The following is a 23,704-nucleotide window of genomic DNA, read 5'->3' as shown; positions in this document are numbered from 1 at the left end:
GGGTGTAGGAAACTACACCCCTCACAGAATGTACCACAGGTGTTTCACAAGTTGCATGTGAAAATAATAAAATACAATTTTTTTCCACAAATGGTGTTATCCTACATTTTTCATTTTCACAAGGCTAAATAGGAAAAAAAATTGTAGCCCCATTTCTTTTGAGTATGGAAATACCCCATATGTGGATGTAAAGTGCTCTGCTGGCGAACTACAATGCTCAAAAGAGAAGGAGCACCATTGGGCTTTTGGAGAGAGAATGTGTCCGAAATTGCACGCCATGTGTGTTTAAAAGCCCCCATGGTGCCAGAACAATGGACTCCCCCCCCCCCCCCACATATGACCCCATTTTGGAAACTACACCTCACAGAATGTAATAAGGGGTGCAGTGAGCATTTACACCCCACAGGTGTCTGACAGATTTTTGGAAGAGTGGTTCGTGAAAAAGGCTTTTTCTCCAATAACCCCTTGTGAAAATGAAAAATTGGTGTTAACACCAGCATTTAAAGGGGAGCTCCCACCATCCTTTTTTTTTTTCTTTTCTATCCCTGCCTATTATATATCTATCCCTAACCCCCCCCTGCTTTTAACTTTTTTTTTTACTATGTTAAAAATGACTTTTTGTCTGCCTGGTAGTGTGCTCACTACCACACAGACTTCCCCAGCAGGCACCACGTCACTGATGCCTGCTGGGGAGGGCGACTTCCGCCCTTAGTTCATCTATATAGGGTGCCTCCAGCTGTTTCACCACTACAACTCCCAGCTTGCCCTGACATCTATTGGCTGTCAGGGCAAGCTGGGAGTTGTAGTGTTGAAACAGCTGGAGGCACCCTGTGCAGAAAACAGTTAGGGCCATGGGCGCGGTGCTACCCCGTTCCCTCCGTCTGTTCCCCGATCCCCCCCCCCTGTGTTAAAATGCCGACCCCGCTCTCCCCCAACCCCCGCTCTACCCTAAAACAGATCCATGCATACTGCCAGACAGTGCAGCGTGCAGGGGCAGCAGCAGCAGTAGCAGCGTCATGTGCCGGAGGAGTGGCCGGCCGGCCAGGGAGCCAATGCACTCGCTCCCTGCCTGTCTGATTGATAGGCAGGGAGCGAGCGCAGGCTGAATGAATTATGATTGATGCCCGGCCGGCATCAGTCCGAATCCAGGCACGACATCACGCCAGCCTGCAGCCGGCCACTAGGAGGGAGACCCCTAGTGGCCGGTTTTCAAACGTTAATTAAAGCATTTTAATTAAATAAGAAATAAAAATGAAAATATATTAGAGATATGTTGTAGTACATATGTACTACAACATATAAAAAAAAAAAGTTCATGACAGTGCCCATTTAAGTGAAAAAAAATCTCATTTTTAAATTTCATGTCCAACTTTAGCGGAAATCTTTTAAGCACCTGTGTGGTGTTAAGGCTCACTGTACCCTTGTTAAATTCCTTGAGGGGTATAGTTTCCATAATATTATGCCATGTGTTGTTTTTTTTTTTTTTTGCTGTTCTGGCACAATAGGGGCTTCCTAAATGCGACATGCCCCCCAAAAACCATTTCAGCTAAATTTGCTTTGCAACAGCCATGTGACTCCTTCTCTTCTAAGCACTGTAGTGCGCCCACAGTGCACTTGACGTCCACACATCTTTTTTCCATACTCAGAAGAGATGGGGGTTATAAATTTTTGGGGGCATTTTCTCCTATTACCCCTTGTATAAATGTCAAATTTGGGGGAAAACCAGCATTTTAGTGAAAAAAAATGTACATTTTTTATTTACACATCCAACTTTAACAAAAAGTCATAAAACACCTATGGGGTGTTAAGGCTTGCTGTACCCCCTTGTTACGTTCCTTGATGGGTGTAGTTTCCAAAATAGTATGCCATGAGGGTTTTATTTTCTTTTTTTGCTGTACTGGCACCATAGGGGCTTCAAAATCACATTGTTGCTTCTTCCCTTCTGAGCCCTCTAGTGCCCTCTAGTGCAAAGGGGTCATTAATGGGGTATTTCTAATATGAAGGCCCCTCAAATCCACTTCAAAACTGAACCGGTCCCTGAAAAATTCCGATTTTGAACATTTTGTGAAAAATTGCTGCTGAACTTTGAAGCCCTCTGATGTCTTCCAAAAGTAAAAAACATGTCAACTTTATGATGCCAATATAAAGTAGACATATTGTATATGTGAATCAATATATAATTTATTTGGGATGTCTATTTTCCTTACAGAGAGCTTCAAAGTTAGAAAAAAGCAAAACTTTTCTTCAAATTTTTCATGAAATTTTTGAATTTTTCACCAAGAAATGATGCAAGCATCGACGAAAATTTACCATTATGTTAAAGTACAATATGTCGCGAAAAAACAATCTTGGAATCAAATGCATAAGTAAAAGCATCCAAGAGTTATTAATGCTTAAAGTGACAGTGGTCAGATGTGCAAAAAATGCTCTGGTCCTTAAGGTGAAAATGGAATTAACTCCGTAAGGACGTAGGGCGTACCTGTACACCCTACGTCCGGTCCCGGTGTTTAAAACGGTGTCACGCCGTGACCACACATCACACCGGGTCGGTCCCGGGTGCTAATCATAGCGGGGATCCTGGGGCTAACAGTGCGCGGCATCGATCGTTGTGCCGCGCGCTGTTAACCCTTCAGACGCGGCAATCAAAGTTGACCGCGGCGTCTGAAAGCGAAAGTAAACGCTTTCCGGCAGCGCAGTCGGGCTGATCGGGACATCGCGATAAAATCGCGATGTTCTGATCAGCTGGGACGCAGGCAGAGGTCTCCTTTCCTGTCTCCGCGGTGTCAGATCGTCGATTGATTGCTCCAAGCCTGAGCTACAGGCATGAGCAATCGAGCCCCTATCTGACTGATCCATGCAAAGCTATGGCTTTGCAGGGATCAACATAGGAGATCAGTGTGTGCAGAGCTATAGGTCCCTATGGGAGCTATAGCACTGCAAAAAAAAAAAAGTGAAAACAAATTTTTCAAAGGTCATTTAACCCCTTCCCTAATAAAAGTTTGAATCACCCCTCTTTTCCCATAAAAAAAACCTGTGTAAATAAAAATAAACATAAGTGGTATCGCCACGTGCAAAAATGTCCGAACTATAAAAACATATCGTTAATTAAATCGCACGGTCAATGGCGTGCGCGCCAAAAAATTCCAAAGTCCAAAATAGTGTATTTTTGGTCACTTTTTATATCATTAAAAAATGAATAAAAAGTGATCAAAAAGTCCAATCTATACAAAAATGGTACCGATAAAAACTTCAGAACACGGCGCAAAAAATGAGCCCTATTACCGGTCCGTACGCGGAAAAATAAAAAAGTTATAGGGGTTAGAAGATGAGAATTTTTAACATATAAATTTTCCTGCATGTAGTTATGATTTTTTCCGAAGTACGACAATATCCAACCTATATAAATAGGGTATCATTTTAACCGTATGGACCTACAGAATAAAGATAAGGTATTATTTTTACCGAAAAATGCACTGCGCAGAAACGGAAGCCCCCAAAAGTTACAAAATGAAATTTTTTCTTCAATTTTGTCGCACAATGAATTTTTTTTCCGTTTCGCCGTGGATTTTTGGATAAAATAACTAATGTCACTGCAAAAAAGAATTGGTGGCGCAAAAAATAAGCCATCATATGGAATTTTATGTGCAAAATTGAATGCGTTATGATTTTTAGAAGGTGATGAGGAAAAAATGAAAATGCAAAAACGGAAAAACCCTGCGTCCTTAAGGGGTTAACGGGGTACTCCGGTGGAAAACTTTTTTTTTTTTTTTTTTTAAATCAACTGGTGCCAGAAAGTTAAACAGATTGGTAAATTACTTCTATTTAAAAATCTTAATCCTTCCAGCACATTTTAGTGACTGTATACTACAGAGGAAATTCTTTTCTTTTTGGATTTCTCTTCTGTCATGACCACAGTGCTCTCTGCTACCTCTGCTGTCCATTTTAAGAACTGTCCAGAGCAGCATAAGTTTGCTATGGGGATTTTCTCCTGCTCTGGACAGTTCCTAAAATGGACAGCAGAGGTCAGCAGAGAGCACTGTGGTCTTGACATAAGAGAAATCCAAAAAGAAAAGAATTTCCTCTGTAGTATACAGCAGATGATAAGTACTGGAAGGATTAAGATTTTTTTAATAGAAGTAATTTACAAATCTGTTTAACTTTCTGGCACCAGTTGGACATGTCCCCTGAAGTGCTTAAATCCTTAAAAGTTTTGTTGTAATACTTTAGACAATTCTGCAATATACATATGCTGTTATAGTTGCCACGAACTGTCTGGTTTGTATGTAGTTTATCTTGTTTGTTTTCTACCACCCCTCTTTTCATCTCAACCCTTCTCTTCTATTTTTCTTCTGTTTCCCCTGTTTCTTTGTTCCTCCCACCTTTCCTTCCCCACCCTTCTCCTCACTCACTCTATACTCACCTCCGATTTCCCCCCTTGTTCCCCCCTTTTCTTTCTATCCCTAGGTTTTGGCGGCTTTAAACCAAAGAACTGTTTTACTCCCCTCTATTATACCTAGGAAGCTGTAATAAGCTGTTGTTAATATACCAACATACTATTACCTTATTGTATATGGTGTACCACTATGTAGGGCTTATAGGTCCTATCTCTATTACAGATTGCGCTTAGACATGTGTATGTACAAAAGAAACCCTACTTGTACTGTACCTCCTCTTTTCTTTTCTATACCCCTTGTTTAAAATAAAAAAAAATTAAAAACAGAGATTTGAAAAAAAACAAAAACTTTCTGGCACCAGTTGATTTTAAAAAAGTTTTCCACTGGAGTACCCCTTTAAGGGTGTATTCACATGTACAGTACCCTTCAAAAATGTGTGCATTAAACATAGAATGTGTCGGCAAATAAGAACCATTTGGCCCATCTAGTCTACCCAATAATCTGAATCCTATCAATAGTCCCTGACCCTATGTCCTCTTGTGGTAGTTTTTCTTCTTTTAAATATGCTCTCGTCCTTTACCGTGTTGATTCCCTTTATGTATTTAAAAGTCTCCATCATATCCCCTCTGTCTCTTCTTTCTTCCACGCTATACATGTTAAGGTCCTTTAATCTTTCCTGGTAAGTTTTATCCTGCAATCCATGTACTAGTTTAGTAGTTCTTCTTTGAACTCTCTCTAGAGTATCTATATCCTTTTGGAGATACGGCCTCCAGTACTGCGCACAATACTCCAAGTGAGGCCTCACCAGTGTTCTGTACAGCGGCATGAGCACTTCTCTCTTTCTACTGCTTATACCTCTCCATATACATCCAAGCATTCTGCTAGCGTTTCCTGCTGCTCTATTACATTGTCTTCCTACCTTTAAGTCTTCTGAAATAATTACTACTAAATCCCTCTCCTCAGATACGGAGGTCAGGATTATGTCAAATATTCTATATTCTGCCCCAGGTGCATTATCTTGCACTTGTCCACATTAAATTTCAGTTGCCAGAGTTCTGACCATTCGTCTAATTTTCCTAAATTCTTTTCCATTTGGCGTATCCCGCCAGGAATATCAACCCTGTTACATATCTTTGTGTCATCAGCAAAAAGACATACCTTACCATCGAGACCTTTTGCGATATCACTAATGAAGATATTAAACAATATTGGTCCCAGTACCTTGCTCTGAATATACTCCATTGACTACAACCCTCTGTTGTCTGTCATTCAGCCACTGCCTAATCCACTCAACAATATGGGAGTCCAAGCTCAATGACTGTAGTTTGTTGATAAGTCTTCTATGTGGGACAGTGTCAAAAGCCTTCAATAAGATTTGTTTGACATGATCTCCCTGAAGTAAACCCATGTTGTTTTTCATCTTGCAATCATGGGATTTTAGATGTTCCACAATCCTATCCTTTAGTAGGGTTTCCATTAATGTCTCCACTATTGATATCAGACTTACTGGCCTACAGTTGATTGATTTCTCCCTACTACCTTTCTTGTGAATTGGTACGACATTTGCTAATTTCCAATCTTCCGGGGTGACTCCTGTTACCAGTGATTGGTTAAATAAATCTGTTAACGGTTTTGCTAACTCACCACTAAGCTCTTTTAATAATTTTGGGTGTATCCCATCAGGCCCCTGTGACTTATTTGTCTTCACTTTACATAGAACCTCTTTCTCTGTAAAGACACATGCATCAAACGATTTATTATTCTTCCTCCCTAATAGAGGTCCTTTTCCTTCTTTTTCTTCTGTAAAAACTGAACAGAAGTATTCATTAAGGCAGTCGGCTAGCCCTTTATTCTCTTCTACATACCTTCCTTCCTTTGTTTTTAATTTAGTTATACCTTGTTTTCATTTTCTTTTTTCATTTATATATATGAAGAATGTCTTATCCCCTTTTTTCACAGACAGATAGTTTTTCTTCTGCCTGTGCTTTAGAAGTTCTTATAACTTGCTTGGCCTCTTTCTGCTTAGTCTTGTAGATTTCCCTATCTTCGTTGCTCTGAGTTGTTTTATAATTACTAAATGCTAGTTTTTTCTTTTTTATGATTTTGGCCACTTCTGCTGAGTACCACAGTGGTCTCTTCCTTTTTCTGCTTTTACTGACAAGTCTAATGCAGTTTTCTGTTGCCTTCAATAATGCGTCTTTTAAATATTCCCGTTTCTCCTGGACTCCATGTAATCCGTTCCAGTCTGATAGGGACTCATTTAGGACAATCTCATTTTTGAAAAGTCTGTTTTTCTAAAATCTAAAACTTTTGTTTTTGTGTGGTGTGACTCCTTCACTGTTCTTATATTAGACCACACTGACTGGTGATCACTAGATCCCAAGCTTTCTGCAGATTTCAACGTAAACTAAATGAGTGAACACAGCTTCAAATCCTATGCATCAAACATGCGCAGGATACTGTACGTGTGAATAGACCTTAAAGTGGTATTCTGGGATTTTTTTTGACTGTGCTACATGGGCTATTCCTTATATGGTGTCAGTCCCTGTGTTTCATTGATGGTCTCGTAATTCTCACGTGATCTTTGCCCCAATGTTCATTTTAACCCCTTAAGGACACAGGGTTTTTCCGTTTTTGCATTTTCATTTTTTCCACATCACCTTCTAAAAATCATAACGCTTTCAATTTTGCACAAAAAATTCCATATGATGGCTTCTTTTTTGCGCCACCAATTCTTCTTTGCAGTGACAGTCATTTTACCCAAAAATCCATGTCGAAACGGAAAAAAAATTCAATGCGCGACAAAATTGAAGAAAAAGTGTCATTTTGTAACTTTTGGGGGCTTCCGTTTCTACGCAGTACATTTTTCGGTAAAAATAACACCTTATCTTTATTCTGTAGGTCCATACGGTTAAAATGATACCCTACTTATATAGGTTGGATATTGTCGTACTTCGGGAAAAAAATCATAGCTACATGCAGGAAAATGTATATGTTAAAGATTCTCATCTTCTAACCCCTATAACTTTTTTATTTTTCCACATACAGGGCGGTATGAGGACTCATTTTTTGCGCCTTGTTCTGAAGTTTTTATCGGTACCATTTTTGTATTGATTGGACTTTTTGATCACCAAAAATACACTATTTTGGGCTTTGAAATTTTTTTGCGCGCACGCTATTGACCGTGCGATTTAATTAACAATATATTTTTATAGTTTGGACATTTTCGCACGCGGCGATACCACACGTTTATTTTTATTAACACATTTTTTTTTTTTTTTTAATGGGAAAAGGGGGGTGATTCAAACTTTTATTAGGGAAGGGGTTAAATTACCTTAGTTCACTTTTTTTTTCACTTTTTTTTTGCAGTGCTATAGCTCCCATAGGGACCTATAACACTGCACACACTGATCTCCTATGCTGATCCCTGCAAAGCCATAGCTTTGCACGGATCAGTCAAATAGGGGCTCGATTGCTCAAGCCTGTAGCTCAGGCCTGGAGCAATCAATCGACGATCGGACGCCGCAGAGTCAGGTAAGGAGACCTCCGCCTGCGTCCCGATCAGCCCGACTGACCTGTCGGGAAGCGCTTACTTTCGTATTCAGATGCGGCGGTCAACTTTGATCGCCGCATCTGAAGGGTTAACAGCGCGCGGCACAACGATCGATGCTGTTAGCCCAGGGTCCCGGCCATGATTAGCAGCTGGGAATGACCTGGTGTGATACGGGGTCACGGAGTGACCACGTTTTAAACACCGGGACCGGGCGTAGGGCGTACAGGTACGCCCTACGTCCCTAAGCATACAAAATGAGTGTGGTCTCCGGCTTTTCCTGGTTACAGTGCGGCCCAAGACATTACATCACTAGTCAGGTGTTGAAAGGGAGCCTGTCTGCTTTAATGGGTGGAGCGAGGTCATTGCTGCTGGGTGGGAGGGAGATCATTCTCTACAGGGCTGTAGGAAACTGTAGTTTCAAGCACAGCATGCATGGAAGGGAGCCTAGCTGTGCTGTAATGGGTAAGGTGGTTGATGTGGGGGAGGGAGATAAGTCAACTCCCACCTAGAAACAAGGGATCCAGGGTTTTTTTGTTGGAGAGAACACAAACAGGAAATAGCCAGCTCACATAAACAAGCCAGCAGCGTTAATGGGGTATCAGCATTTACCACCAATACATGCACTGATCCTTGCTAAGCATGTCCAATACTGTCTGGTAAGTAAGTACTAAAGTGGATAACCCCTCTCAATGGGGTCTGAAACATTTTTTCAAGTTCTACAAAGGACTCTAGAATCAGTGACATTTGGGGTGGCCTGTTAAACAGAATGTGTGATCAGAAATGACCTGTTGTTAAAATGAAGTTTCTAGGTTTTTTACTATGTATAAGAATCATATAATCTTGCAATTTTCAGCCATTACCATTAAAGAAATTTCATCAGAGCCTTATGCTATGAAACTAACTACACTGGCATGTAGGGGTTTATACAACATTAGTATCGTCCAATCATTGATATAAACCAATGTGTTTGTAACAAGATAATACATGGTTTCCTAATATGCCACACATACCTAGTGCCCCTGTGTTCGCTGAAGTCTCTCATATTAGGATTGTCCATCATGTCAAGAGATGGCACAGTACTGAGCAAGGAGAGTAGCTTGTACGCACTTGTTAGATTATAAGAAAAATAAGGGATAATCTCCCAATTTACAAGCAGCAGTACCATTACTTCTGTTGTTTAGACACCTACCCACTGGTGAATAACATAATAGTGTGACTAACACACCAGCACTAGCTTGGTTAATAGTCAATGTGTGCTATATACAATATTAGATTAACATTTCAGGCACCTGAAGGCAAAAAGTGATCATATTGATGAGTCAGTGTAAATATAACAAATGTAACCATAGTGGCTACTTATTGAGTGGCACTTTACTGAATTTTATTTAATGTTTTAATAGACTTTAGTATTTTATTAATTTGGGATGCTTGTATAGTTACAATGTGTGTATATGCTGGCATTGTTTGGTATTTTAGGAAAACTGCCAAATGTTCACTCGCACACTAACCACAGGTACTGGCGGATAGTGTGGGGGACACTGATTCATATGATACCTACCTTGCACGGATCCGTCCGGCCGTTCGCCTGAAATCTTTGCTTTTCTATATATGCAAATGTGGCTGTAACTGGCACGGGCGCGGTTTTCATTAGCCTAGTGGCATTGTGACGTCAGCGTAGCCCGCTTATGAATACTCATCCCCCCCCTCCCTCTGGCTCTCCCTCTCCCCACTGCTCCTAACTGGTCTTCACTGCGCGTGTGCCGCTTCCTGACATGCGCAGTTACAGCCACATTTGCATATATAGAAAAACTAAGATTGCGGGCGGATTCATAGAAATGAATGGAGGGGCGTGGCATGATGTCACGTCCCCAATCCCGGCCGAAACTGGAGACGAAGCTCCCGCATAGAATGCGGGTGCTGCAGGTAGATCGCGTGGGGGTCCCAGCGGCGGGCCCCCTGCAATCAGACATTTTATTCCCTATCCTTTGGATAGGGGATAAAATGTTTTTGCCCGGAATACCCTTTTAATATCTACTTATTTTCCTAAACCACTGCTAACAGTTAGTTTCCCTTGGGAATGTGTAAAGACATATTAGGCATAAAACGACACAGCAGCTTGTTTTCAAACACTATGGACACAATGTCACTATGGGCAGAACTAAGCAAAGAACATGGCCATAAGACTTTATGTCAATTAAACATTATTCCTTTTAATCTCCGGTTCATTTTTCAGACAAAAAAAAAAAAAGTTAAAAAGATCAAGGGCAGTAGTAAATACTAAGGGAAACATGCTATAAAAGGTAGCGCTGCAGGCATGCCATTTTTCCAGTATACTTCACAGAGTTATACTGCATATAAGCAAGTTGATGCAGGTGTCTCTATTCAATACATGCAAGTACTAAATAGAGACAATTGTACCAACACCAATGGCATGAATTATTGTCTGGCATTGCCTGGCATGAGGGCAGCAATCCATTACTGTGGACTTTTTATACTTATTCATTACATACTACAAAAAGACTCTTGCAAAACTACTTGTTTTGTCTTGCAGATCAATGGCTAATTTTAGGTGTCACAGAATAGTAAACTACATTCATATACAGTGTCTCCTGGTTCACCATGAATAACAGAATTGTAATACACTGTAAGGGTATGTTCACACATTACTGATTTGCAGCGGAATTTGACTGCACCCACTGAAGTTAGATCTGCAATAAATCTGCACCTGTGAACATACCCTTATAGTAGATGAACAGTATATAGAGTACTTTAGATTCATCCATAGTTAAACTTAATGCAGCCCTATGTCATACAGCCTATAACTTTATTTACTAAGCAGCGCTTTTGAAGTATGTATATATTTGTTTATGATATCTATTACTACCATGTGAGTGAAATGTGAAAACTCATGGAAGTTGCTATTAATAACAAATGTGTAAAGAATACATCAAATGTAAGTATGGTCAAAGTTAAACAAAACTTGTATTCACAGCAGGTAAGTGGGTGTGAATGAGATTCCTTTCTTCTGTTACATTTTACTTTATTCTTTTTTTTTTTTTTTTTTTGCAAGCACTGGTTGTGAGCCAATCCACCCATACACTGCATAACTCTCCCACCTATGCTGGAGTGAAAAGTAAAGAAAGAACGAGTCTCAGCAGAAGCCTAAGCCAAATTCAGATTGGCAGGGTCGGTGCGATGCCCAGAAGCCCATCTCTAGACGATACCTTACAGCTCCAGCTAACCAGTGTTCAATTATAGCCAGTCAGTCAGTCATGTTGACATCACTTGGCGCCCTCTCTCTTACGGCTCATCAGACAAACCTGGATGCAAGCTAACAGGAGATTTTGCCCCTCCCCCACTCACACACACTTTGGAGGGGGGGAGGCTTTGACCTGATTCCACTTCATATGCCAAGGATGCTCATGTGAGGTGACAGGAAATGTGTGCAAGTCTGGAACTTAGAATGTTCATGCTTGCTAGGAAACATTAACCCTTTTAATGGCAAGTTATGCTTGAAGGAGGAAAACAGCTTAAAGAATTTAGACAGAATTTTGACTTTCACCAGCTTCGGACAACTAGACTAGTCAGGGATTTAATGTGAGTCTAGGGAAGAATATCTCTCTACATACAGCACCCAGTGGAGCATGGTAGGGCAGCAAACAAAGTGCCATATTATATGGAACTCCGTGCCCACCAAACCTATATCTAAATACCTGACAAACTCTACTCTTAATATTCACAGCAGTGACAAGTAACCTTGTCTGCCTCCATTAATGAGAAGGCAGGGTAGAAAATTAACAAACATACAAGGAAAACTGTACACCCCCTATGCAGCTTTCTGCTTCCATATCTGACAATTGCACATCCATTATAATTAGGTCAGAGTATCAGTGTTATCTCTATAAAGAAAACTCTAGGCCTGGAAGGAATCACCTGTGATGGAGAAGAGGATGCTCAAGCATGTTAAGGAGTATAATAGGTGTAGCCACGTTGTGCAGGTCACCTGTCTCCCTCCAGGGTGTCTTAATGTTGACGCGGAGTCAAATGCCAGCATTTTTGTGAGGTAACTCTCCATGGTGTCTTCCACTGAATTTCTGAGCCTTAAAAAAAGAAAGAAAGCTATAAGATATGCGGCAAATGCACTTAGTTCATAACTGAATTTGTTTTAAAATATATTTTCTGTTACAGATTGGTCATATGACAATACAGTGACCCCCTGACCTACGATGGCCCCGACATACGATCATTTCAGAGGCCATCGCATGTTGAAGGCAGCATCAACATACGATGCTTTTGTATGTCGGGTCCATCGCATAAGCGGCTATCCGCAGCGCAGACTGCTTTAGCTGCCGCCGGATAGCCGTTTACGGTGCCCCGTGTGCTCCGGTGACGATCACTTACCTGTCCTCGGGGTTCCGGCGCATCCTCTTCGGGATCCCCTGCATCATCGGCACTCTCCATCGTCGTCATCACTGCGCTGCGCACACCGTCCCGTCATCCAATAGGAGCGGTGTGCGTAGCGACGTGATGGCGGCGACGGAGAACGAGGATGTCGGGGAAGTAGAGCGCTCTCCATCGTCATCATCACGGCGCTGCGCACACCGTCCCGTCATCCAATAGGAGCGGTGTGCGTAGCGACGTGATGGCGGTGACGGAGAGCGAGGATGTCGGGGAAGTAGAGGCCTTGCTGGAGAGTCGGGGACACCCTGGGGACAGCGATGGAGGGAGACATCCAGGGCAGCGGTGGCGGTCCGGAGCGGCGGTGACAGGTGAGTACAACTTCCTATACCAGTGGTCTTCAACCTGCGGACCTCCAGATGTTGCAAAACTACAACTTCCAGCATGCCCGGACAGCCGTTGGCTGTCCGGGCATGCTGGGTGTTGCAGTTTTTCAACATCTGGAGGTCCGCAGGTTGTAGACCATGTCCTATATTTTACATTGCACGGATCCCTCAACATACGACCATGGTTTCAACAAACGATGGTCCATTTGGAACGGAATACCATCATATGTTGAGGGACTACTGTAAAACTAATACTAAACAAAGTTATATATCTGAATTAGTATCAATAACACTACATATACACTATTTGACAAAAAAATTACAAATACAGATTAAAATGTCAGATTGCAGCAGATATTGGTAGGACTGCTGGATCAGTCGGCAAATATGTAATTTATTACAGGTAAGGTATGATTAGACACTGGTCCTGCCACAAGAGGGCATAACACAGCTTAACTTATAAAAAGGCTCATAGAGGCTATGTTTGGAAAGTATACCTCTTCGTGAAAGATCACTGACTGCTAGACAAGCCACTATGATGTACCTGAAGACAATGTACTCCACTGAGACTTGAAAAGAAGCAGAATATTTGGAGATTGACTAAGAGAAGCAGGATGGCCCATTTGCTAAAGTGCCCATCATCCAGGCAGTTCTGACCAAGGTGTTAGGAGTGTTGGGAAGAGTGGTTATATCAGGGCATGCACGCGGCCACGGCAAACAGGTATGAATTTATGCCTAATCATATCTTATCTTATATGCAGGATAGAGGCGCCCAATAGGATACTACAATAGAGTTTTGTTCAATTGTACATCCCGATCTTTTCGCACCAATATTCTAATTACTTACATTTATTATAAGTGGAGATTTTCCTATCCTTGGTGATGGAAAATATAGATTTTATGAAAGACAGGAGGAGAGCATTATATAGCATTTCCTTCTTTACTGCACATGCTTAGCAGCAAAAATAGTAAAACACTTTTTCATACATTTAAAGAAAAACTTTTAGATACATAGGTATACAGGCATTGTGACAACCAAACATGTTGTGCATAACAATATGCCAATGAGAGAGAAGCCCATGTGGCTAAAAGGTCCAGAATAACGGTTATAATCTTTTTTTCTTTGCGTAGTATAACAAGATGAGGATAAATAATAATAACAAGAATAAAAGTCTTGAAAAAAGCTGACAAGTTGGTGTTTTGTGGAATCCATCCTAGTAAATAGATATTAAACTGGAAAAACTGGTATCAACGATGAGCAGAATTTCCATCAAACTGAAGGTTAATGTAGAGAAGAACAGGTTAATGTTATTAAGATCCGGAGGAAACGGACAAAGATGAATAACATCCCAGAATAATTAGTATGCTGAAAAAGAAAATAAGAATAATAAGATGAGGGATGGGAAAAAGGGAGGGATAATGCTCACCTCCTGTCTTTCATAAAATCTATATTTTCCATCACCAAGGATAGGAAAATCTCCAATTTTATATCAGACAGGAGGCCTTGCATTATATTGCAAGTTTAAAGCTAATAATACCATAATAAAAACAAAATATTAAATATATATAATACAAATATAACAATAATACAGTTACACAATTATAGAAGGGACATAGAGACAGGAGTTTCAGGTCTAAAGTAAAAGGTCTTAAAGGTCGATTCAGAACACCAATCAGCAGCTTTAAGAAGGTTTGATAGAGATCCTCCTGTTTGAACAAGTTTGGTAGAAACTGCACCTCTAGTAGAGTGTGAACCAAAAGCAGATGTGTCAATATTGGCCAGTGACATAACTTGTCTGATCCATCTAGCCAGAGTAGCAGAAGAAACGGGTAAATGAGGTTTACAGTAAGAAATAAGTAACTGAGAAAAAAAAGCAAAGTCTAAGAGATTCGGTTTTGGCTTCATAAGATTTAAGACAACGAACGACGCATAACTTTTCGTGATGAGGAAAAGCAGGGTAGAAAACCTCATGTAAATTGGTTTTTGTAGGCTTATGAATAGAAAATAAGACACCTCAAGGGGAATAGCATCTACGAGATATGTCTAGAGCTCTGACGTCAGAAACTCTTTTAATGGAAATTAGACAAAGGAGAGTAGTAAGTTTAAGAGATAGTCATTTAAAGGGACAACAAATCATTATCATCCCAAGAAATGAATAAATTAAGGAGAAGATTGACATCCCAAGTAGAATGATATTTTGGTAAAAGATGGGCATTTAAAGCAAAGGAGTTTACAAACCAACGGATGTTTGCCGATAGGGATGGAATTAATAGGATCATGATAAGGAGAGATAGCAGAACGGTAGAGGTTTAAAGTACAGTAAGCTTTACCAGAATCAAAAGAATAAGAGAGATAATTTAAGATGTGTGGGATAGATGCAAGAACGGGATCCAAATTCCGTTGTGCACTCCAATCAACCCAAAGTTTCCAGGCTGATCGGTAAGCAGTCCTGGTATCCGGAGCCCAGACTTCAGAGAGGATTGCTCTAGTTGATGAAAAAAATTCTGAGTCAAGTGTGACTGACCCGAAATTAGCCATGCAACCAGAGGAAGTTGAAGTAAGACAATAAGGGGGTGAGGAGTGTTCAATGGGTCTAGAAGAAGATACAGAGAATGAGGAAGGATTCTTGGAAAGTCCATGACCATGCTAAGTACTTGGGGAAACCAAGATTGGATTGGCCACCAAGGAGAGATAAGAATAATGATTGATTTCTGTAGAAGAGTTTGAAGTAGGACTCTGTGAACGAGGTTGAAAGGAGGCAGTGCATACAGCATCTGAGGAGGCCAAGATTGAAGAAGAGCGTCCACTCCCATGGCTTCCGGATCCGGGCACCAACTGAAAAATAGAGGAAGTTGACGACTGAGTCAAGATGTAGGGGACTCCAGAGGAGATGGATTTGTTGGAAAACTAGAGGATCTAGTTTCCAGTCGCTAGAATCTATATGATAGCGAGAATTCCAATCTGCTACAATGTTAGATAAATCGGGAAGATATACAGCCTTTAGAATAATGTCTCTGTCTAGGCAGAAATGCCAAAGATCTTTCGTCATGTTGACAAGAAGTTCCGATTTGGTTCCTCCCAGGCGACTTATATATTGGACAGCAGAAATGTTTTCCATGTAAAGTAGAATGCAACATTGTGGCATGTCCCTCGCAAAGCTCTTTAGAGCGAAGAAAGCCACTAAGACAGGGATGTGGAAAGCCTATCGCCCGAAGCCCCGGATATGTAGTTCCGGGCGCCGGGCAGGTAAATTTTTTATAGATTTAGCCCTGTATCGAGCAAGCAGGGCGGGACAGACTCCCCCCCCCTTTTTTAAATAATGCCGGTGTGAGGTGCAGGAGCGGATGCAGACTTGCATGGGACGCAAGTCTGCACCTCACATGTATGGAGTGAGCTCCTGACTCGAGCCCGCTCCATACTCGGCACTCCCCGGCTGATTTCAGTAGCTGGTGGCCACCGCTAATAGCCCGGAATGTGACATTCACACGGGTGGATTTATTTGCGGGTTTACCGCTGCGTATTTGAAAGGGGGCGGGCTCTTCTCTGCTGTCCGCAGCAGATTTTCCGCGGCCGTAAATAAATCCGCCCATGTGAACGTACCCTAAAAGTTCATATTACCCCCTTTTTCCATATAAAAAAATGTAAACATAAAAAAAAAACATATTTGGTATTGGCGCGTGCAATTGACCGAACTATTAAAAAATAACATTTTATAACCCCTACGGTAAATGGCGTTACCAAAAAAAAAAAAAAAAATAGAATTGGAGAAAGGGTTGTGATGATGGGGGGATGGGAATCGTGAGGTAGGCATCCTTGAGGTTGATTTTGATCAACCAATCTTCTTGTTGTAGAAGATCTCCGAGATGGATTCCTTCCATCTTGAAATGGTGATAATGAACAAAGTTGTTCAGAATCCTTAAATTTATGACTGGTCTGTGACTGCCATCTTTCTTTTTTTTTTTTTACCAAAAAGAGGTTGCTGATAAAACCTGGAGAATTCAGGGGTACCTGAATTATGGCATTTTTTGAGTGAAGGTCTTCTATTTCTTCTGTTTACTAAGGATTGGTCATCCTTTGAAAATTGTATCAGATGGGGGAGGTGAGTTTGTACAGGGTTGAACATAAACTCTATTTGATAACCCCTTACTTTAGAAAGAATCCAGTGACCGTAAGATATTATTTCCACTGGAAGGTGGTAAAAATTGAGTTGACTTACCTGATGGTCTGGATCTTGGTGCGCCTCTCTGACCTCTTGCCCTCCAAGGGTGTCCCTGGTAGGGGAGGAAAGGTGGTGGTTATGGAGGGACATAGACCGATCTGTCCTGTTGTTATTGGGGGCCTCTATACTGGATTCAATATTGTGGGGCCCGGCTGGGAAAACAGCCACGGCTTTTCCCAGCCCGTACAAAAATCTTATTAGAGAAGACCTTTTTTAATGATGTTTGAGCCTTATCTAAGCTCGAAAATAAGCCAACATGCTTAGTAGTTTCCTTTATGAAACTCTCACCAAAGAAAAACCCTTCAGTTGGGGGTTGATGGTTCAGAAGGTACGAAATCGGTCAGCTGAAGGTCAAGCTTCATGAGTATGGAGCGACGTCCAACATTGCTGAAGAGTGTGCCCACCCCCTAAGGGTAGGAACATCAATTGCTGTGTTAGAAGTGGTGGCTTCTTACTTAATATGTAAGATTTTAGACAATGGACCTAAAAGGTCTAAAAACTTGTCTTGGCAGGCTTTGAAGCTGCGGTCAATACCCTTTTTGGGTTTTTTGCTGGACTTTAGTATGTATTTCAACAAAATAGGGTTCACTTCTGGGGTCTGAGCGGTATTGAGGTAGAGTGTAGGCATTGGGCATTCTGCCCCTAGCTTATTTCTAGCCTTTCTATCTAGGCCTTTTTTAATCCAATCAGATATAAATCTCTCAGGGTTTGGGGCCCATTCATCCGACCTGGGGTGTTTTATATGGGATGGGTCGAAGAAGGGCATCCCTACGCTGTCAAGAGTGAGAAACATTGGTTTCTTCAAAATTGGTATCCCTTCCTTCCGATTCCATTGGATTATTGGAGAAATCAGAGTATTCATCAGAGTCATCTGCAGAAAATTCATTAAAAGAGTTAGGTTTAGAACGTTTTGAGGCTTCCCCCCCCCCCCCTTATATCAATTTTCTCCTCATGGGTAAATGATCGAGGATGCAACATATGGGCATCTGAATGGTGACTGCATGATGGATGCACGTTTTCGAAATTGTCTGGACCCAATAATTATGTTTATGAATAGGGTCCTCTCAATTATATGGCCTCTTTTTGGAGTGACTCTGAGATTTATGAGTGGTTTGTGCCTGTTGGGAAGAAAATTGCGTAATAGTCTGGGCAACAGACTTGGCAATTGTCTCCGGCATGGAAACCATAGCAGATGATACTGCGGACTTGAGCAATCTGGCCACTGACTGATCAACCAGGTCTTGGTTTTGATCACCAGTAACAAAATTAGTATCTGAAGACACAGTTTGTTCAGGACATTTTTTGTATGTAACAGATAATATAAATATGTATATAAAATAATTTATATAGGATGCATAAATATAAACAAAAATGATTTTATAGATTTAAATATATATATAGTATTAAAATAAATAAATAAATTAATTATATTGAATACATTAATATATATAGGGCAAGGACTTCCCTTATGTGAGGGAGTTATGAGGTAAAAAATATTCCACAGAAGGCTAAAACACAGAAATATATTCTAGCATATACTGCTGTATCCTAAAAAGGGCACTAGGGGCAGTAGAATACCATATAATAAAGTATTTTAGTCAGAATACAGAGGACCAATAGATAGAGGTAGCGCTGACTGACGGAGCTCGAAGCGATTGAAAGGAGAAGTGCGGGGACGGCTTAGTTGATGACCAACTAAGCCACGTGACATAGGAGAGGAAGGGGAAAAGATTGCTGCGTCACGGCAATGACGGCGGTAGCGGCACGAGACGGAGCACGGATGAAGAAAAAATACCAAAGGTAAAGGGGATAAGAGGAGACAGAACGGATATATATCTATTTTCGGAAATGTGTGTGTGTGTGTATATATATTATATATAAATAAATATGAAAAGAAAAAAAATATAGCAGCACTCAGCTTCATGGAAAAATTAAAGTGCAGGGTGCAAGCCACTGATAAGAACCAAGTCCTTCGATTCAGCAAAATCCATAAAAATACAATTCAGTGCAGCACTCCATAATATGAAAAAAGTGAAGTTTATTCCATCAAAAAAAGTGAAAACAGCAGCAACGTTTCAATCCTCTGCAGGATCTTTCTCAAGCTTGATAAAGATCCTGGAGAGGATTGTAACGTTGCTGCTGTTTTCACTTTTTTTTTTATGGAATAAACTTCACTTTTTTCATATTATGGAGTGCTGCACTGAATTGTATTTTTATGTATATGTGTATATGTGTATATATATATATATATATATATATATATATATATATATATATATATATATTTATCTTGAAAACCTTGGTAAAGGGGAAAAAGATGAAAGAGTGTGAAAAAGAAGTGTATGGAGTATAAAACAGTAAGTATATAATGGCAGAAAATATATAAGAGAATATGTGTATAAATAGGAATAAGAATATATATGAGATTGATATTTCACACAATAATGAATATAAGGAAAAATTTACAGAACACTAAATACTCATCTTAAGCTGCGAAGCAGCAGCAAAGAAAGAAGATCATAACCGTTATTCAGGACCTTTTACCACCTGGACTTCTCTCTCATTGGCTAATTGTTATGCACAGCATGTTTGGTTGTCACAATGCCTGTATACCTATGTATCTAAAAGTTTTCCTTTAAATGTATGAGTGTGCAGTAAAGAAGGCAATGCAATATAATGCGAGGACCCCTGTCTGACATAAAATTAAAGTCACACATACAAAGTTCCATTCAATTTCACTGGACAAATTATTTGAGAAGTAGAAGAGAGTCAAATAGTATTACAGTTAAAAACAACTGTTCATTGTGGTTTTTTCACCTGTCATGATTCACTCGAAGACTTTAACCCCTTAACGACTACGGACGTAAATGTACGTCATGATGCCGTGGTAGTTAACACACCATGACGTACATTTACGCTCCGTCATGACTGCGAGCACCGGACCGGTGTTCGCGTCATGCGTGGCAGGTCCCGGCTGCTATCAGTAATGGCGGACGTTGTGCGGATGTCCGCCATTAACCCCTTAGATGCCATGTTCAATACAGATCATGGCATCTGCGGTAGTGCGGCACTTTAAATGGATGATCAGATCACCCACAGCGCTGCCACGGGGATCCGATCGTCCATGATGGCGGATGGAGGTCCCCTCACCTACCTCCATCCGTCTCCAGGGGTCTTCTGCTCTGGTCTGAGATTAAGCAGACCAGAGCAGAAGATCACCGATAACACTTATTAGTGCTATGCCCAATGCATAGCACTGAACATTATTAGCAATCAAATGATTTCTATAAATAGTGCCCTATGGGGACATAAAAAATGTAAAAAAAAAACTACCCTCCTCCAATAAAAACGTAAATCATAATATGTTCAGACTTACCAGACTAATGTTGTTACTCGGATGAGTATTGGTTCTCCCTATAAGGTACAACTTTGCCCCTGCTGTACCTTGCTTGCTAGGTTTATATTATATGTACATGTCATGAATCTGGTATGTGCTATTGTTCCTTTTTCTTTTTGCTTAATAAAGTTTATCGTTGAAATAAAAAAAAAAAAAAAAAAAAAAACGTAAATCATCTGTTTTCGCATTTTACTCCCCAAAAATTTAATTGTTACGGTAAACGGCGTAAACATGAAAAAATAAAAAAGCCCCAAATTTTTGCATTTTTGTCACATTTTATTAAAAAAACAAAAATTATAAAAAAAAAGTAAAACCTAAGCAAAAGTGGTACCGATACGGTGCAAAAAATGATCCCTCATACCGCCCCATATACGCAAAAATGAGAAAGTTATAGGTGGTCAAAATAAGGCAATTTCAAACATACTAATTCTGTTAAAATAGTTTGAGATTATTTTTTTTTGCGGTACAATTTTTACCGGAAAGTGCACAGTCTGAAAATGATACCTTCCAAAAGCTGCTAAATTGCGGTTTTCTTTTACATTTTCCCATATAAATAATATTTTTCGGGTTGCACTGTACATTTTATGGTAAAATAAGTGATGTCATTACCAAGTAAAATTGGTGACGCAAAAAACCAAGCCCTCATATGGATCTGTGGATGGAAATGTAAAAAAGCTATGATTTTTAGAAGGCGAGGAAGAAAAAACGAAAATGCTAAAATAAAATGGTCCTGGTCCTTAAGGGGTTAAACATAAATTAAAACCGACTATCCCCTGCTGTAACATTTAACGTGTATGGGAGTGTCGAGACTCCACTGTCAAGTGAAAAAAGGGATGCTGGATATTAACATGCCCAATTCTTTGTAATCAGCCACCGCCGGTCATTAGAAAATACAAGACAAGCTCCATTACAAGTTGTGCAGCGAGTTGGGGGCTGAAGCACATAACCATGCGTTTCTTGCCGCTTGTTTAAGATATTGAAGGGGGTCTGAACACAGACTGATAAAAACTTTAGACCTGTCTCATCAAAAGTTCTATCTAATGACAGGGACACTTTAATCCCCCTCTACCTGGGTGTCTGACAGCCATCTTTGTTGAGGAAGACACTAGCAATCCTGCAAGTACGCTTGGAACCTGTGCAGAGTCATTGCAGAGCCATACATATTGTGTGTGGCACCATACAGTGCCTCTATACAGTACCACATTGAGGATACTTCCAAAGTACTACATGGTATGGCACATGCCACAATTATTTTTCTAACATATGAATATGTGAGGGTGTTTCCAGATGAGGAGGCATAAATTTAAAGGGATACTAAGGTGGAATTTTTTTTTTTCCATATCAACTGGTGCCAGAAAGTTAAACCGATTTGTAAATTACTTCTATTTAAAAATCGTAATCCTTACAGTACTTATCAGCTGCTGTATACTACAGAGGAAGTTATTTTCTTTTTGAATTTCTTTTCTGTCTGACCGCAGTGCTCTCTGCTGACACCTGTCCAGAGCAGGAGCAAATCACCATAGCGAACCTCTCCTGCTCTGGCAGAGGTGTCAGCAGAGAGCACTGTGGTCAGACATAAAAGAACTTCCTGTGGAGCATACAGCAGCTGATAAATACTGGAAGGATTAAGATTTTTAAATAGAAGTAATTTAAAAATTTGTATAACTTTTTGGCACCAGTTGATTTAAAAAAAAATGTTTTCCAGTGGAGTACCCCTTTAAGTATGCTCAATCAGCATGCCATGGCAAATGTTTTTGAAGTTTTTTGCCATGAGCCACTGAATCTCATAGAACATCTCTTGGATTCAAGCCAAGATGACAAAACATCCATTGGATTCAAGGCTGGCAATGATAGAACATTTCTTGGATTCAGGCTGCCAATGATAGAACATTTCTTGGATTCAGGCTGCCAATGATAGAACATTTCTTGGATTCAGGCTGCCAATGATAGAACATTTCTTGGATTCAGGATGCCAATGATAGAACATTTCTTGGATTCAGGCTGCCAATGATAGAACATTTCTTGGATTTAGGCTGCCAATGATAGAACATTTCTTGGATTCAGGCTGCCAATGATAGAACATTTCTTGGATTTAGGCTGCCAATGATAGAACATTTCTTGGATTCAGGCTGCCAATGATAGAACATATCTTGGATTTAGGCTGCCAATGATAGAACATTTCTTGGATTCAGGCTGTCAATGATAGAACATTTCTTGGATTCAGGCTGGCAATGAAAGAACATTTCTTGGATTCAGGCTGCCAATGATAGAACATTTCTTGGATTCAGGCTGCCAATGATAGAACAGATCTTGGAGTCATGCTGCCAATGATAGAACATCTAATGGAATTAGGGTATGATGAATGGGGCCCAAATCAAAATTAGCAGCCACAAAAAACATATTTATTGAGCTATATTTTGTTTTTAAGAAAGAGACATTTTTTGAAATGCAGTGTAACCACACACCATAATTCCTGGGAATTTCCCACAAAAAACTTGCAGGCTTTATATAGCTAATAGTTAATAACCAACCACAAGTCCCTTATGTGTTACTGAAAAGGAACAGCTGCTAGTAATGGAGTGAATCCCAGGTGAGAGAGTCTGATGTAAACCCACAGCTGAAGCAAAGCAGGACGTATTCTTATTTGTCCTTGTCCTATAGCTAAATAGTACAACTCCCATTTCTGACATTATGTATGGGGCATATCTTTAAACCAACAATATACATCTATGATTATTATTTAACAGCAATATATACATTTTATACCATGGTTACTGGAAGGCAAGAGAATAAGAGACAACCCATCTTGTCAGGTAGGTAAAATGTGAACACAAAGGCCAAACATCAATAATAAATGGAGATAAACAGTCTGTGAATATGCTGCAAAGTGCACTAGTATGACAGACACCTTCTACATGTGTATTTAGTTAGGGTACGTCTATACCACACACATCTATACTACACATATATATATATTTGACGTATAATACAAATGTCCATGGTGCAAAAAGTACCCAACTTGGATCAAAGTTGCATATGTTTTGATTGTATGGGTTAAACATACTGGTGTAAGTTTGGCTATGATAAATATGTTTTGAAATTATTATTTTTTTTATATATGTAGTGATGTCATACAGGGTATTAAAACAGAATGGCTATTGTGGCGAGATCTAGCAGGAAGGCAATGTATACGTTTTTCTTTTACATTTTCCACCCAATTTGGATTCACTTCTGGTTTGGCTCAAAAAACTGAATTTAAAAACAAACAAACAAACACACACATTAAGCCCTTCATCTGAAATAAGCCCAAACATATTTTTATATGGAACACAGGTAGAAAAAGAGGGGTTACTCAA

General features: G+C 40.2%; 1 protein-coding gene across 2 annotated transcripts in view; it reads right to left on the bottom strand.

Moving 5' to 3' along the window:
- KIAA0319L (KIAA0319 like) overlaps window positions 1-23,704 on the bottom strand; it is a 127,720-nt gene that overhangs the window by 78,183 nt on the left and 25,833 nt on the right. For both annotated transcript variants that reach the window (XM_056557201.1, XM_056557200.1), the window contains exon 3: window positions 11,881-12,047. In XM_056557201.1, the coding sequence (XP_056413176.1) occupies window positions 11,881-12,022 (142 nt within the window). In that variant the 5' untranslated portion in view covers window positions 12,023-12,047. The remainder of the gene's footprint in view (window positions 1-11,880; window positions 12,048-23,704) is intronic.

The sequence above is a fragment of the Hyla sarda genome, chromosome 2 (genome assembly GCF_029499605.1).
Source record: "Hyla sarda isolate aHylSar1 chromosome 2, aHylSar1.hap1, whole genome shotgun sequence".
NCBI lineage: Eukaryota > Metazoa > Chordata > Amphibia > Anura > Hylidae > Hyla > Hyla sarda.
Note: the sequence above shows the minus strand (reverse complement) of the source record. Positions and strands in the feature narration are given on the sequence as shown.